General features: G+C 44.5%; 1 protein-coding gene across 2 annotated transcripts in view; it reads right to left on the bottom strand.

The window, feature by feature from the left end:
• Nucleotides 1-16,569, bottom strand: part of FAM160A1 (family with sequence similarity 160 member A1) — a 241,839-nt gene that overhangs the window by 79,926 nt on the left and 145,344 nt on the right. For both annotated transcript variants that reach the window (XM_033940663.1, XM_033940672.1), the window contains exon 3: nt 14,224-14,850. In XM_033940663.1, coding sequence (XP_033796554.1) covers nt 14,224-14,850 — 627 coding nt within the window. The remainder of the gene's footprint in view (nt 1-14,223; nt 14,851-16,569) is intronic.

Below are 16,569 nucleotides of genomic sequence, written 5' to 3'. Positions count from 1 at the left end.
TCCCTTGAAAAGAGGAGACTGAGAGGGGACATGATCGAAACATTCAAGATAATGAAGGGAATGACTTAGTAGATAAAGATAGGTTGTTCACCCTCTCCAAGGTAGGGAGAACGAGAGGGCACTCTCTAAAGTTAAAAGGGGATAGATTCCGTACAAACGTAAGGAAGTTCTTCTTCACCCAGAGAGTGGTAGAAAACTGGAACGCTCTTCCGTAGGCTGTTATAGGGGAAAACACCCTCCAGGGATTCAAGACTAAGTTAGACAAGTTCCTGCTGAACCATAACGTACGCAGGTAAGGCTAGTTTCAGTTAGGGCACTGGTCTATGACTAGAGGGCCACCGTGTGAGCGGACTGCTGGGCACGATGGATCACTGGTCTGACCCAGCAGCGGCAGTTCTTATGTTCTTAGGTCTTTCTTATCATTTTGTCTCCAGTGCGTCTAAATCTTAAGGGGGCATTATGGAGACTTTTTGGGCAGAATTAGAGTGGACTTAGCATTTAGATGCTTTATAGTGATAATCAAACATTTAGGACACTGTTTATATGTTTTAGGCTAGACCTGTTTTTTGGGCCAAAAAGGTCCCCAAACTGACTAGATTACCATCGGAGGGATGAAAATATGGCCCCCATACATTCCCCCAGTGGTCACTGACCTCCTCCCACCCCTCAAATATCTGCGTGAAACAGTACATATCTATCCCTATGGCCAGTCCTAGTAGAACTGCAAGCTGGTCTCTGGAGTAGCCTGGTGGGCAGAGCAGTGGACGGCAGAGAAGGGGAAACCAGGTTTATACGCCACCCTAACTAATACGCTTGTGGCGAAAAGTGTGAGCCCACCAAAAACCCACTGTACTGCCATACAGGTGACACCTGCAGGCATAAGGGCTATTGGGGAGGTAGACAAGTGGGTACAATAGGTTTTGGGGGAGTTTTGGAGGACTCACCGTATAATGTACAGGTGTTATGGTAAGATGTGTGCCTGGTACCCTTAATGTGAAGTTCTCAGCAGTGCCCCACTATTCTTCTGGCATGTCTGTGTGGCCAGTCCATTAAAACTGTTAGCCCCTCTTACATGCAAATGGCTTGCTTTGGACATTTTTAAATGTGTCCTTTTTTTTTTTTTTTCAATAATGGCAAAAAAAATTAGACTTCTAGCTGGACAAAACATCTAGCTGGACCATTTTAGGAAGGAAAAAAAAAAATGTAGACATCTTGCGGGTTAAAAAAAATACGATATTTTCTCCACCCAAGTTTTGAACGTTTTCTCAAAACGTCCAAAGTTGGACTTGTAGTAGACATCCTATCGAAAATGCCCCACCACATTCATTCTACTTCCTGCCTCTCTTCTCTAGTATACATACGTAGGTCCTTAAGTCTCAGCTCGGAGTTTGCACCATTTTGGTAGGTCTCCTTTTCTAGACTACATCTAATCTGTCGATGTATGGCCTTAGGAGCTGGTGGCATCTCACAAACAATTTCTTCTTTTTTTAGTTGTTCAATACTACATCCGGTACAAGTCCGGTGAACTAGTCCCAGGTTACCCGATACATAGATAAGCCTCCTATATGGGACAACACTAAAAGCTTTCCTGAAATCAAAGTATACTGCCTTCATCACACAACCCTGACCTAACTGCTCACTCAGAGGTCCTTCTTCTAAGCTGCATTACATATAACATAACATAACTTTATTTTTCTATACCACCTTAATCAAAAGAATTCTAGGTGGTATCCAAAAAAGAAAAACTGGACAATCAGTGAAATACAAAATAGTAAGAACAGGAATAATAATAATAATAATAACTTTATTCTTCTATACCGCCACAATCTTGCGACTTACATTCAAGAGAGCTGGACATTCAGCGAGTTACACTATGCAGATAGTGAAAGGAAATACAGAGTACAGAAACTTTAAGAAAGCAAAAATATAAAATATACAGTTTGCTAAGAAATTTCCGAGAGGACCTGTTAGGAAAAGGTCGCGAATTACAAAAATTACAATATACAATTTAAGAATTTTCAGAGGGGACATATTAGAAGAAATGTTCCGAATTACAAAATACGGTTTGATTAGGATTTCAGAGGGGGCATATTGGGAACGAGAAAAGAAAAAAGTGTTCGGTGAAGATTCTGTTTAGGTGATGTATCTGTCGAATAAGGCAGTTAAATTTAAATTAATGGAGTAAAATTAATTATATTAAAGATAAAAGATTAAGAGATAAATTTGTCAAATAATACTGTCATTAGGTCTAAGGAAAAATGGTCTAACATGGAATTTGCTAAAGTGCTGCACATTAGAGGAAGGAGTGGCCTAGTTGTTAATGGGTTCAAGCCCCACACTGCTCCTTGCGACCCTAAATCCTCCATTGCCCCAGGCACATTAGATAGATTGTGAGCCCACCAAAATAGATAGGGAAAAATGTTTGAATACCTGAATGTAAACTGTTTAGACCAGTGTTCTTCAACCTTTTTACACCTATGGACCGGCGGAAATAAAAGAATTATTTTGTGGACCGGCAAACTACTAAGACTGAAATTTTAAAACCCCGTTTCCACCCCATCTCCGCGAGCTCGGTCCCCGCAAACCATCTGATCCCATTTGCACAAGCCTCAGTTATGATTTTATATTGAATGCATTTTATTAAAGTATAAAAAGAAACAATATTCTGTACAATTGTCATTTTATAAATACAAATAATACAGAGCAAGGAACAACAAAACCCTGTCTCCCCCCTCCCATTCACATATATCCCCTCTACTATCAAGAAAACTGAATAAGCCAAATTATTACAGAATGCTACACAGAAATATCATGCTAACAGAATACTGCAGTCACATATGACAGGAATAGTGTTAGGGGAGTACAACTAGGGAAACTGCCCCCTAGTCAGAGAGAGCCCTAAGCCAGCTGGAAGCTAAAGAAGCACTGCCTGGGCCTTATAGTCCCCAGTTATGTCTAACAACAGCTCTAGCAGGATATATATTTCAAATCTGATGTATTCTAATCACAAAATAGAAATAAAATTATTTGTTTATACCTTTTGTTGTCTCTGGTTTCTGCTTTCATCTTCTTTTCACTCTCTTCCTTCCAGCGTCTGCCCTCTCTGTCTTTTCAATCCAGCATCTGCCCCTTCCTTCCACTGTCTGCCCTCTCCCCCTTCCATATGGTATCTGTCTTCTTTTTATGCCCCTCTCCCCTTTCCATCCAGCCTGTGCCCCATCTCTCCTTTTTATATGATTCATTCCAGCTTCACTGCTCTCTTCATTTTTATCTTTTCTACACCAGATCTTGCATCTTTGTCCCTCTCTGCTTATTTCTCTACTGACCTCCCCTTCCCAGCATCAATCTCTCTACTTTCTCGTTCCTGTCTCTCCCTTTCCCTCATCTGATCTCTCCATTCCATCCTGACCCCTTCCTCTCCTCTAATCTCCCTGCCAGCTGTTTCCTTCCTTTTTTCCTTCTTCCTTCCCTTCTCCCCCTGTCCAGCAGTAACTCTCTTCCCTTCCCCTCCTCCCCTCCCAGCAGCATATCTCCTTCTTCCTCCCTCCAGGTCCAGTAGCAGCTGTCTCTTTATTTTCCCTTGTCCAGCAGCTACCCAGCTTTCAATGGTGGCTTTCTCCCCTCCCAGCAGCTCTTGGTACTTGCCAACGCAACGATTCACTAAGGCAGCCTTGGGTCCTTTGATGGGTTGTACCGCCTCTGAAGAAAGAGGAAGTTGCATCATCAGAGGTGGGCCGCGACTCAGCAAAAGCCCCAAGGCTGCTGAAGTGAATCGCTGCACTGGCAAGTACCAAGAGCTGCTGGGAGGTGAGAAAGCCACTGTCGGAGGCTTCCCATGATCTCGCTGGCCCTGCACGGACTGGCAGGAATTTTCAGCATGTCGATCTCACCAGCCCTGCACAGACTGGTAGGAATTTTCTGCAAACCAGCAATTGAAGAACACTGGCTTAGACAACCTCCATTGATAGGCAGTATATAAATAACTTAAATAATGGCATAGGATTGTGCTGGGAATGGCATCAATGGGAACTCCACTACTTTAGAACATGAGGATGTTACTAGCCAGACTTGATGCAAACAGGATGGTTGGATAGGCTGGAGTGAGCTTGGACTGCAACTTCAGCATTTGGAACCTAGGACAATTCCAGGTGGACTTTACAGTCTATGACTCAGAAATATCAAAGAAGAGTCAAGTTAATTTAATCATATATTTGTAATGGGTGTAACTAATGGGCAGACTGGATGGACCGTTCAGGACTTTATCTGCCGTCATTTACTATGTTACCTGGCAGAAACCCAAAGAGTAGCAACATTCCAGAGCTGAGATTGTGATGTCATAATGCCTCATTCCACCAATGCCTAAGAGCCAACCTCAGCAGTGATGTCACAATGGCTTGATTAGATGGCAACTTCAGCATTTGGAACCTAGGACAATACCAGGTGGACTTTATAGTCTATGACCCAAAAATATAAAAAAAATGAGACAAGTTAATTTAATCATGTATTTGTAATGAGTATAACTAATGGGCAGACTGGATGGATCATTCAGGTCTTTATCTGCCTTCATTTACTATGTTACTATGTTAATAGTTTTGGGATGTATGCACACTAACCGCATAGTAATTATTGGGGGGGGGTTTAGGGGGCGTGTCAAGGTGGAGAGTTGGCACTCCTGCTTTAACCAGTTGGCACATCTACATTACTGTAACGCACAGATAATGCTGGAGCCCTTACAACCTACAAAATAGGTGGAGGTAAGTGTTCCTGAGGTAATTTTTAAGAATGGCCACACACCAGCGGCAACATTAATGCACAGCCATTAATGACATAAATTTAAAAAGTGGGGGTTTCATGGCTAGAGTGCATGGAAAAGATTCACATAAAGGCACGCTATGGACGTTTGATACCACAGCTTAGTAAAAGGACCCCTCAGTTAGAGAAACTGATCAAAAACAGACCATCTAGCCCAATATCCCGTCTTCACGGAAGCAAATCCAAGTCACGAGTGCCTGGCAAAAACCCAAATAGTAGCAGCATTCCATGCCACTGACCCATGTCTGGCTCAACAATAGACTATGGACTTTTCCTCCAGGAACTTGTCCAAACCCTTTTTAAAGTCAGCTACATTAACCGCTCTCACCACAACCTCTAGCAACGCATTCCAGAGCTTAACTATTCTCTGAGTGAAAAAATATTTCCTCCTATTGGTTTTAAAAGTATTACATTACATTAAATTAGAGACTTCTATTCCGCCTGTACCTTGCAGTTCTAAGCGGATTACACTATAACTTCATCAAGTGTCCCCTAGTCTTCGTAAATCTTGATGCGTAAAAAAAATGATCTACTTGGAGGAGACGGAAGTGACGTCATCTCGCAAATGGCTGAGTGAAACAGGAGCTCCGTCGGGCTTCTGTGCATAATAGCGCTTGGCGCTTCCAAAGTGCGCTTTTTTGCCACAACCTTCGCCTGCACAGGCTCCCTTTTCTATGGCCACTCGAAAGCGCCTGGAAAAATTTAAGTTCTTCGGCGATCCGCCGGAGAAATCGGCTCCGGAGGCGGCGGGCAGCATGGGGGAAAGAGAGAAAAAAAAAATGGCGACCGGACCAGCGACTCAATCGGAGTCGGAAGATGAGGGTATCCCCGATCAGAGGAGGGAGGTCGGTGATGCGCCCCAGAAGTCTATAACAGACTGGTTTAAGCAGCTCAAGGCAGATATTAATGGGGTGCGGAGTGACGTGAGAGCGGCGATAGCGGAGCTGCGGGCAGAGGTCGGCGAGCTGGGAGCTAGAGTTACAGCAACAGAAGACCACGTGGCTACCCTAAATACGGTGGTGACAACTACCACAGAAGATTCGGCTCGCCTGTCCTCTGAACTGCGGGACCTCCAGACTCAAGTTGAAGATCTGGAAAATAGGTCTCGGCGCTGCAACCTGCGCTTTAAGGGCATCCCTGAAACGGAGGAGTACAAGGATTGCAAGGCGGTGGTACGGGACTTCTGTGAGCATTTGTTGAGAGCTGATGGGGCTGACCTGCCTGATAATATGATTCTGGTGCGGGCCCACCGCAGTCTGGGAGCTGCACGAGCTCAGAACACGCGTGATATCATTGCGTGCTTTGGAGAATTCACATTGAAGGAACGGATCTTGCTGGCTGGCCGGCGACAGGCCACACTCCGGTGGAAGGATATGGCGGTGGGTGTATTCCAAGACCTAGCGTGGTCTACATTGCAGAAGCGCAGGGCATTCAAAGATGTCACCTCTGCCCTGCGCACTGGGGGCCATAAATACCGCTGGCTTTTCCCCTTTGGGATGTGGATGACTGTTAATGGGGCATCCCGGAGGGTGAGTACAGTGTCGGAAGCCTGGGCGGAGATGCGAGCCTTGGGATGCGGGACATCGCAAGTGGAAGATCGGCCCCCTGCAGTAGCATCTACATCAACACAGGGTGCCTCATGGAGCACGGCATTGCGGTCCGGGAAGAAACCAGCGAAACCTCCATCCTGACAGAGCTTGGACATTGCCCTGCTTTTGCAGGGAGGGAGTTGATCCCTTGGCTTTCGTGGAGCCTGCATACATATGTTCGGTGGTGTTGGAGATTTTGGGGGCTTCCTGCGCTCTCAACGTTGTATGACTTTCTCTAACGCACTGTATTTTATTCCAGGAAGTGTTGTACTGGTTCATAATTGTTTGATGTTGGGAGACAGGGGGGGTATTTGGCTGGGTTGAAAGGGGCTTGGTGAGTGTGGGGAATGCTTGAGACTTGAATGTAGGTGGGGGGGGGGAGGGTGGCGTTTGGAATATAAGTATGTGGTTTTACGCTTTGGGGGTTTCAATGCTTCTGAAAGTGGGATACATGCCTTTGGGAGGGATTGCACTTTCTGTCAGCTGGCGAATCCTAACCTACAGGGTTAGATGCAGCGTAGGGGTGGGGGGCGGGGGGAGGGGTTGGGGGGGTTCAGGTGGGAGGGGGGGAGGGGGAGGGTAGAGGAGAAGCTGTTTACTATAGGTTCGTGGAATGTTAATGGACTTAATAGTCCTGGGAAGCGTAGTATTGTGACTAAGGAATTGAATCGCATGCAATGGGATGTTTGTTTACTTCAGGAAACACATTTGAGGCCTCGAGATGTGGGGGTTTTAAAATCACGCTATTATGATCAGATTTGGACCCACCAGGGGTCGACCCCAGGGAGGAGGGTGGGGGGTTTGGCCATTTTGGTACGAAAGGGCTTGGGGTTGGTGGTCGATCATGTATATCGGGACGGTGCAGGGAGATGTTTGGCTCTCGTGGCTACGTTGCAGGGTTGCACAATTACCCTTATCAATTTGTACGGCCCCAATAAGGGTCAAGCTAGTTATTTTGGGTCTATCAAAGAAGAACTGGTTGGTTTTGCAAAGGGGTTGGTGTATCTCGGTGGGGATTTTAATGTTACACCTGATGTTACTCTGGATCATTCTGGGGGTGGGACTAGGTCTCCGTCCAGGGCTGCTAGACGGGCTTTACTGTCCCTATTCTCTTCTCTGGGCTTGGTGGATAGCTGGAGGTTGTTGCATCCTACACAACGAACTTATACCCACTACTCACATGCACATAAATCATACGCACGCATAGACGGGTTGTTGGTCCACCGCAATTCGTGGGGAGGGATTCGCCAGGCGGAAATTGGAACTATTCAAATTTCTGATCATGCGCCTGTGTGGGTAACTAGTGTGGGGTACTGGACAGGGGAGGGATGCCGTTTCTGGAGACTTAATGAATCTCTATTGAAAGATCCAGCTGTGGTCCGGGAGGTGTATGACACTGTGGACCACTACCTTCAGATTAATGATAATGCTACGGTTACTGATGCGATATTGTGGGATGCTCTGAAGGTGGTAATACGGGGTATCTTTATCAAATGGGGTGCTCGTCGTAAGCGCTTCCGGGCTCAGCGCAACCTGAGGTTAAGGGAACAATTGGAACGGTTGGGGAGGCTGCACCAGAGACACCAGGACCCCTTAATATATGAACAATTAGTTAAGGCACGGGCGGAGCTCTCCCTACTGCAGATGGAGGAATATGAGTTTTTGAGGACACGTTTGCGGCAATCGGTCTATGAATATAATAATACACCTGGATCTCGCTTAGCTCGGTTGATTAAGCTGAAACAGGCGAGAGCGGCTATTACTCAGATACGGGATGCAGGAGGGACGGTGCATCGGACTGACTCAGATATTAGATCAGATTTTCTTAATTTTTATTCTGATTTATACAGACCCTCACAGGGGCGAGATCCGGCTGCTATTGAAAAATACCTTTCACAGATGCGGCTTCCTCGACTTTCGGATGAGGATAGGGAATTGCTTAATGAGCCTATAGAGTTAGGGGAGGTCTTGGGAGTCATTGCTGAGTTGAAGTTAGGGAAATCGCCGGGCTTGGATGGCTATTCTAATCAGTTTTATAAACTTTTTCGGGAGGTCCTGGCTCCGTTGCTGGTTCGGGTTGCGAATGGGGTGAGGGATGGCTCTTCGTTGCCATCCACCATGGGGGAGGCTGGGATTTCGGTCCTGCTTAAACCAAACAAAGATCCGATGGGCTGCGGGTCTTACCGACCGATTTCGTTACTAAATACTGATGCAAAAATCCTTGCTAAAGTGTTGGCCCTTCGGTTGGGGAAGGTACTGCCGTCTTTGGTACACTTGGATCAATCTGGATTTGTGCATAATAGACGGGTAGGTGATAATATTAGACGCACTTTACACCTTATGTGGGCTGCTCAGCGGACATCTGCTAAAGTAGCTTTTCTGTCGATTGATGCCGAGAAGGCTTTCGATCAGGTTGATTGGACCTTTTTATGGCAGGTGATGTCGAAGATGGGTTTGGGAGTTTTCTTTTTGGCATGGGTACAGGCCTTTTATGCAGCTCCAAAAGCTACTGTGTGTATTAATGGGATTTATAGCGACTTTTTTTCCATTGCGAGAGGTACTCGACAGGGGTGCCCTTTATCTCCTCTGTTGTTTGCCCTTTCTATGGAACCTCTGGCCATTCGTATTCGGGAACATGGTGACTTAATGGGGTTACGAGTGGGAGATATTGAACATCGTATTGCACTCTTTGCTGATGATGTGTTATTGTATGTTCGGGACCCGGAGGTCTCGTTACCGATTTTAGTTGATCTCTTTTTAAAATATGGGCAGCTTTCGGGGTTCACGGTGAACATGGATAAATCTGAATTGTTGAATGTAACCCTGGGGGAGGAGGATCAACGTCGCTGAGCTGTCCGGTTTCCTTTTCGCTGGGCTCCGGGGGTTATTCGCTATCTGGGAATTCGTTTACCAACCGATCTATCTCAATTGTATACAGCTAACTATGCTAGAATTATTCAACAAATTAGAACTGATATTCAACGCTGGAATGGGTTTTGGTTGTCTTGGTGGGGTCGCATAGCAGTGTTGAAAATGAATGTCCTACCCCGGTTGCTCTTTCTCTTTCAAACGTTGCCGGTCGCAGTCCCACATTTGGTGTTGAAGCAATTACATGCTTTGTTTTTTCGCTTTATTTGGCAGGGGAAATCTCCTCGTATCTCCAGAGCTGCTTTGTAGGCAGCTAGGGATAGAGGGGGGCGCGCGGTACCTAATTTATTGTGGTACTACCGGGCTGCACAGCTGCGGCTATTATTGGATTGGGAGATTGCTGATTTTAAGTTGGCAGTGCGTATTGAACAACATTTTGTGGGACGCCCATGTTTGAAACGCTGGCTTTGGTCCTCCTCTATTGATCTTGAGCGACTGGCGGTCCCAGGAAATCCGTTTTTGGAACATCTTCTGAGAGTGTGGGGGGTTACTAAACGGCGTTGGGGGGCTGGGGTAGGCCCCTCGATTCTTGGTGCGGTGCGCGGTGAGCCTATGTTCCCGGCGGGTGGGGAGAGTTCTGTGTTTGTGCGGTGGGAACGGTTGGGGTTGTCTACCTTTCGAGATGTGCTTCAGAAGGGGGTCCTGGTGTCTTTTGAAACCTTCCAGATTAGTGCTGATTTGCCCAGGGGAGACTTTTTGGCTTATTCTCAGATACGTCATTTCCTTCACTCTCAAAAGTGGGATAGGGGACCCATTCAATCTCTAGACCCCTTCGCTCACTTGTGGGTCACTCTTCGGAACTTACCTAAACCTATTTCTGTTCTTTACCAATATATTCGGGGCTCCTTTTCCTTTCCGGCTCTCTATCAACGGGCTTGGGAGGTAGACTTGCACTGTACCTTTTCTGTTGAGGAGTGGTTTAGAATACATATCGAAGTGGGAAAAGCCTCTTCTTGTGCACTTATTAAGGAAAATACCTATAAAGTAACCATGCGCTGGTATTACACACTTGCCCGTCTCCATCGTATGTTTCCTATAGTATCTGCCTTATGTTGGAGATGTGGGGTGGATAGGGGGACCTTTTTACATATATGGTGGGATTGTCCAGTTTTAAAGCCCTTTTGGAGGACTGTTGTGGGATGTTTATCACAATTGTTACAGATTTCCTTGCCTTTTTCTCCACAGGGATGTTTATTAGGCCTTTATAATGTTAGTCTGTATTCTTGGCAGACAAAGCTCCGACGTTGGGGTTTGGCGGCAGCAAAATGTTTGATTGCTGCTCATTGGAAACAGGGACTGGCACCTAATCATTTGGATTGGACTTTGAAGCTTCAGTTTATTTTTCAAATGGAATTATCTATTGCAAAGCGACATGGGTATTATTATACTTACACCAGGACTTGGACAAGAATATTAGAAAAAATCAAATCTTTACACTGAGCTTTTTTCTGGGGGGGGGGGGAGGGATTGTGTACAGGGGGACTTCCCTGAAGAAACCACAGGGAGTCCCTCTCTGAGGGTAATACAGTTGGTAAGATTGGGGGGGGGGGGGTATTGTGGAGCTCTGATTGATGATAAGTACTGGGGGCTGTTTGGGTTTTGTTGGGAGCAATTTCTACTGTTTGTACTGCTGGGGGAGCATTCTGTGACTTGGGAGCTTTTTATATGCTTGCTCTCCTATCTGTTGATGTCCCTGATATTTATATTCTGGTTTGTATATTTTCCACAAAACTTTTTTCAATAAACATTTATTGATTAAAAAAAAAAAAAAATGATCTACTTGTACCCGTTCTACACCAATCAGGATTTTGTAAACTTCGATCATATCTCCCCTCAGCCGTCTCTTTTCCAAGCTGAAGAGCCCTGCTGGCGCCAGGATACTTCACGATCCCTTGGATTTACCTACCACATAGCTTGGGCAGCAAGTACGAGCCTTCTCTCTCTCGCCCTCTTACAAAGAGAAATGACATGCGCCTTTTCTAGTTTTCCCCGAACCGCTCGGCTGACTCAGAGCGGGCACACGTTACAAAAGATTTGACTTTAAACACAGAATGCAATTACTTTCCTTCACCTTGCCCAGCGAATAATTTTCTGCCTTTAGAACTCTCTTCATGCACATTGAGTCCTAGCAGAGGGGGGGGGGGGAATCAAATGGGACAAAAGAAAGAAATTAAGGGCTAAATTACCCAGGAGGAGAATCAATGAGACCAAAGCAAAGTTGGATAAATATTTATTTTGCCTTGGCAGGCAGAGCTTATAAAACTTTACAAACAAATAAACCAAAAAAAAAAAACAACCCTCAAGAACAGAGAGCTAATGTGTTTTATTACTTTGTAAAGTGCTCTCTCCTGGCCATATTTTAAGAGCTGTGGAAAGAAATTATTGCAAAATATAATTTTTTTCCCCATTATGGGTACCATGAGAATAAAAAGATATATTTTAATTAGTATTTTTGTAGCACACTGTGCAAATCAGTGTTCTTTATGTGTATTTTGTGAGCATTATTTCTTGTAATGGGCATGGAAGCAGGTGATCCATCTTTCACATAGGGAAAGAATACCATTTGACATGTTGTTGTTTTTTCATGAATGTGATAGCAAGCATTAGCTTTTTCTTTTTTTCTCTCTCAATCATTTGAGCCTCCAGCTCTGTTGGCGTAAGTGCTAGTGTCCTGGAACCAAGAACCTTAGGGGGGGTCCCTTTTACTAGAGTTTAGGTGCGTTAACAGACATTAGAATGCGTTAAAAACGGCACTCGTACACCTACGGGCCACGTGGCATCCACTAGGCCTACAGCCCTGAATAGGCCCGCTCTTGCTATCAGAAGCTAAGCAGGCTCAGGCCTGGATGAGAGACCACCTGGGAATAACAGGTGCTGTAGACTAAGGGGCCTCATGTTGGGCAGCAGCAACATAGTAGAGCCCTATACTCTGTAGGAGAAGGCAATGGCAAACCACTTCTGTACTCTGCCATGAAGCATCACAGGGTGGATTCCTCACATGAGTCAGTGGCATGATCCATCCATCCAATGGCCACTAGTGCATGCTAAACTTTAGTAAAAGGGCACCCCCAAAGGGCATGCATTACCTCCACTGTATGCAGATGTATTTCATGAAAATATAGGATAAGATGTATATGTTGTAGGATGTTTTGAGTATAAACAAAAGACTCTATGGAGAGTTGATGTAGGTAGGCTTTATTTAGAAGTAGTACTTGATAATCCATATAAAAATATCAAGGACCTGATACATTGTTGGGTCTGGAGTTCCTAGTGTATCAGGTCCTTGATATTTTTATATGGATTATCAAGTACTACTTCTAAATAAAGCCAACCTCTTGAACATCAACTCTCCATAGAGTCTTTTGTTTATGCTGGATTTTTATTTGTGGAGCAACCAGGGTCAATTTTTTGGCTTGAGATCTTTGAAAATGCCATGAATATGTGTGTTTTCTATTGTGACCTGCTTAGGTGGTAAGCGGGGAAGAAATTTTTTAAAATAAATAAATGGGAATTCTGAAAACCTGGCTGGGTATGCCCCATGGACTAATGAGGGTTGGGAACATGGAAAGTATTACTCTATTGCTTTATAATCAAAGATATAAACTACTTTGGGTCCCTTTCTGGGGAGAAGACGACGGTAAAGAAACAAAGTATTTTATGGAACTACAGAAAATTAATATTTCAGACATGAGAAACCATTTGCTCCACAAATTTTGTAAAACTATATTCTCTATCGGACTGTAACGTAAGTATGAATCTGCACCGCTCTTCGGCAATAAAACTGCGGTTCAAAGGGAGTTCTAGGGATGCGCAATACTCTCCATGGGTCAGATATTCTGACCACGGGAGGCAGCCTGGCTACCTCCTGTGGTCAGTGGTGAAGCTGGAAATTCAACGGGGCCCAGCTGAGCTGGCTGGCCAATTATATTCTTTGGCACTTAATCAGCTATTGCCGCTGAATATCTCCGCTAACCGGCCATCCCAGAATCGGCTGGGTTAGGGATGGAGTTTGGGCAGAGCCACAACTTAGCCAATTAGGGACCCTATTCTGTGTCCTAACTGGCTAAGTATGCTGATATAGTTAGGACAGTAGGAAGCTTATCCTAACTTTATGCATCAAGTTAGTCAGGCACTAGTCTGAATCTCGGCCAGTGAACAGATAACATTAGAGGCACTGGAATATATATCTGTATATTCAGAGTCAGGAGCTGCAAATGCAGTGGTATAATGAGGTAATTTGGTACCCAGCATCACTGTACCATACATCCCCTCCCATGTGCTCTTCCCTGCTGTCCTGGCATCATCGCACCCCTCCTTCTCAAATCTTCCCTGGCAGCCAGCAGGCTCTTCTACCCACTGCTCACGCTGGCTGAGCTTTCCTTCTGATGTTACTTCCTGGTCCCACGAACAGAAAATTAAGTCAGAGGGAAGGAAGGGGCTTGCGCAAGCAGCAGGTAGGGCAACCTGCTCGCTGCTGGTGAAAGTTTGAAGAGGGAGGGAGGAGAGTGCACTTCAGAGGCCCCTCCCATCACCAGGGAAGAGAAAAGAAGGCAGCACCCCCACCAAATCGGCACCAAAGGCACTCTGTCCCCCCCCCCTTTTACTACTTCAATGTGCAAATGCCTCAGCATTGAGGGCTCCTTTTACGAAGCTGCGTTAAGGCATTAACATGCAGAATAGCGCGCGCTACATTGCCCCGCACGCTAGCCACTAACGCCAGCATTGAGCTGGCGTTAGATCTAGCTGTGTAGCATGCGGTAATATCCTGTGTGCCCTGAATGTCTAGGCTTAGTTCATCCCCAATTTAGAAGCCACTCACCAACATGAGCTGAATATTGTGATCTAAAAAATTAGGAAATTGGAAACATCACACACATCACATAAAAATACTTACCGGACAAAAATAGGTGCTTTCTACTATGTGATTTGCAACAACATTGTTCTCAGCAGACAATGACATAATAAAGAGCAGAGCATCTCTGGCTTGTTGGCCTACAGTCCCCTCTCGATGGATGAAAGGAATCAAGAGAGAGAAAATGAGGAAGTTGGCAGCTCCTTGGTCCTCACTAGCATGAAAGAAGAGTTCTAAGATGGAGGAATCTGTGGCAAGGATGGAACACAGCTGATTCAGCAGAACTACCAAGCATGTTTCTACAGAGGGAGTAGTGGTGCCCGAACAGGAACTCAGCAGCATCATCAGTGGTTTCAGGATGGGTTTGTGGTGTAGCAGATGCTGATGGGACTGAGTAACCAGCATCTCGTACATCTTCAGCTGCTCCATTTTTGTCTCATCGGTGAACTCTCGCCTCAGGCTCCAGAGGAAAAGTTTTTCCATGACGTTCTCCGATACAACAAATTCCAAGATCGGCCCCATCGCGGCATCTTTGGCCTCCTCTTCAATTAAAAGGAAAAGCATGTGCTCCACATAATTCTGAACCGTGCTGGCCTCATCTGGAGGGATCACACCATGCTTTGCTTGGGTGTTCTTAAAAGGATCATGCTTCTCCAAAATTTTTATAACCTAGGCAAAGAGCACATGCAGACCATCAATGTCATTAAATGTATTCCATTTTAAAAAAAATGCTTTTAAGCCTTATAAAGGAGTCCTTCCATGATAAAATGAAATAAGCAGAATGGTTAAAATACACAGTATATATCAAATGATTTCTATAAACTTTAGTACATTAAAAGCGATAATGTGTGTTATTTATAATGATAACTGCGGTGTAATAATTCACAAGACTATTATAAATCTCTCTCACACACGCATAAGGTTATGGAACTTTAATGAAATTTCTGTCGCCTCTGTTTATGTTGTAAGATAAGACAGATTTATATCAGGGCATCGCTCAGGGAAAGGCTTATAAATTCTAGGGTAGCTGTGATGTCTTTGTATTTTAACATTAATCTGAATTCACATAGTGTCTTTCATTCAAACGAGATCCTAATGCGTTATACAGTTTTTAGAACCTGAACATTTTTGCACTGCGAGTCCGGTGCAATCTTTTGAGGTAGAAGTCCTGAAAACGACATGCTTCAAACTGGCAAATGGGAACAGAGGAAGATTAAGGACTTAACCCTTTCAGGACCATAAGGATCGTAGGCCAATTTTTGTGGTTTTGATGACATTTTTATGGTAAAAAGGGCTTGCAGATGCCAAAAAATTGATTTTTTTTGTGAAATATCATTATTTTTATTTTAAAAAAATCAAACTTCTGGCTTATGGACAGTGTGGCAAGTGAATCTTCTCGTCAATCTGGTAACGACGCTAATGAATGAATGTCGGAACCAGTTTGTTTACATAAAGGCAGTATCATATGGAATCCGTACATATCAAATTTAGAACTGTAGACTATCCCAATCAAAATTTATAGGATTTTAAAGTTATGGGACAAATATGTCCCTTGGTCCTGAAAAGGTTAATCTACTGAGGGTTTTTTTTTTCCCTCCATTCTGGAGTTAATTTTATAAACGCCTAAAGATAACATAGAATTCTAGTTATCTACATGTCCTACTTTTTTCTGCTGTTTGTCTGCGATCTACTTGGAACAGATTTCTCCTTTTCGTTTTTGGGTTAATTCCGCCCCCGCCCCCCCTCCCCTTTTACAAAGCCACTTTAGGGTTTTTATCGCTGGCCGCGATGGTATTAGCTCCTGTGCTCAAAGGAACTCCATGAGCATCTGAGTTAATATCGCCACAGCCGGCCATAAAAATGTCTAACAAGGCTTTGTAAAAGGAGCCATTAATAACTTTATTTGTGCATGAATGGCCTCTATAAAATACCAACTAAAAGTAAATGCCATAAGAACATAAGCATTGTCATACTGGGACAGACCGAAGGTCCATTCTGTTTCCGTGCTAGTGAGGACCAAAATTCAGTGATCAGAACTTTGTTTAGGTTGGAGAGACGAGAACACGTGACAGAATCTTATGCGAGCTTGTATCGGTTGAAGTCGATGGACTGGATTCGCTTTAAGATACTACTAACAGTCTATATGTGCTTGCACAACTTGCCTTCTAAACATCTTGTTGAGAGCATTCTGCCACGTGTTCCGTCTCGTCCACTTCGATCTGAAGAGCAACTGGAGCGCAAATTCCATCTGTAAAAGAGCTGAGGCTAACAATGTCTAGGGATAGTATATTCCGTTGTATAGGGCCTATTGAACGGAACAATCTCCATGAGTACATTCGTCGGCAATAGGCTATACAGAATTTTAAAAGATTGCTTAAACGGCATCTT

This window comes from Geotrypetes seraphini, chromosome 1 (assembly GCF_902459505.1).
Source record: "Geotrypetes seraphini chromosome 1, aGeoSer1.1, whole genome shotgun sequence".
In the NCBI taxonomy this organism is placed as follows: Eukaryota; Metazoa; Chordata; class Amphibia; order Gymnophiona; family Dermophiidae; genus Geotrypetes; species Geotrypetes seraphini.
This window is presented reverse-complemented; position numbering and strand designations above follow the sequence as displayed.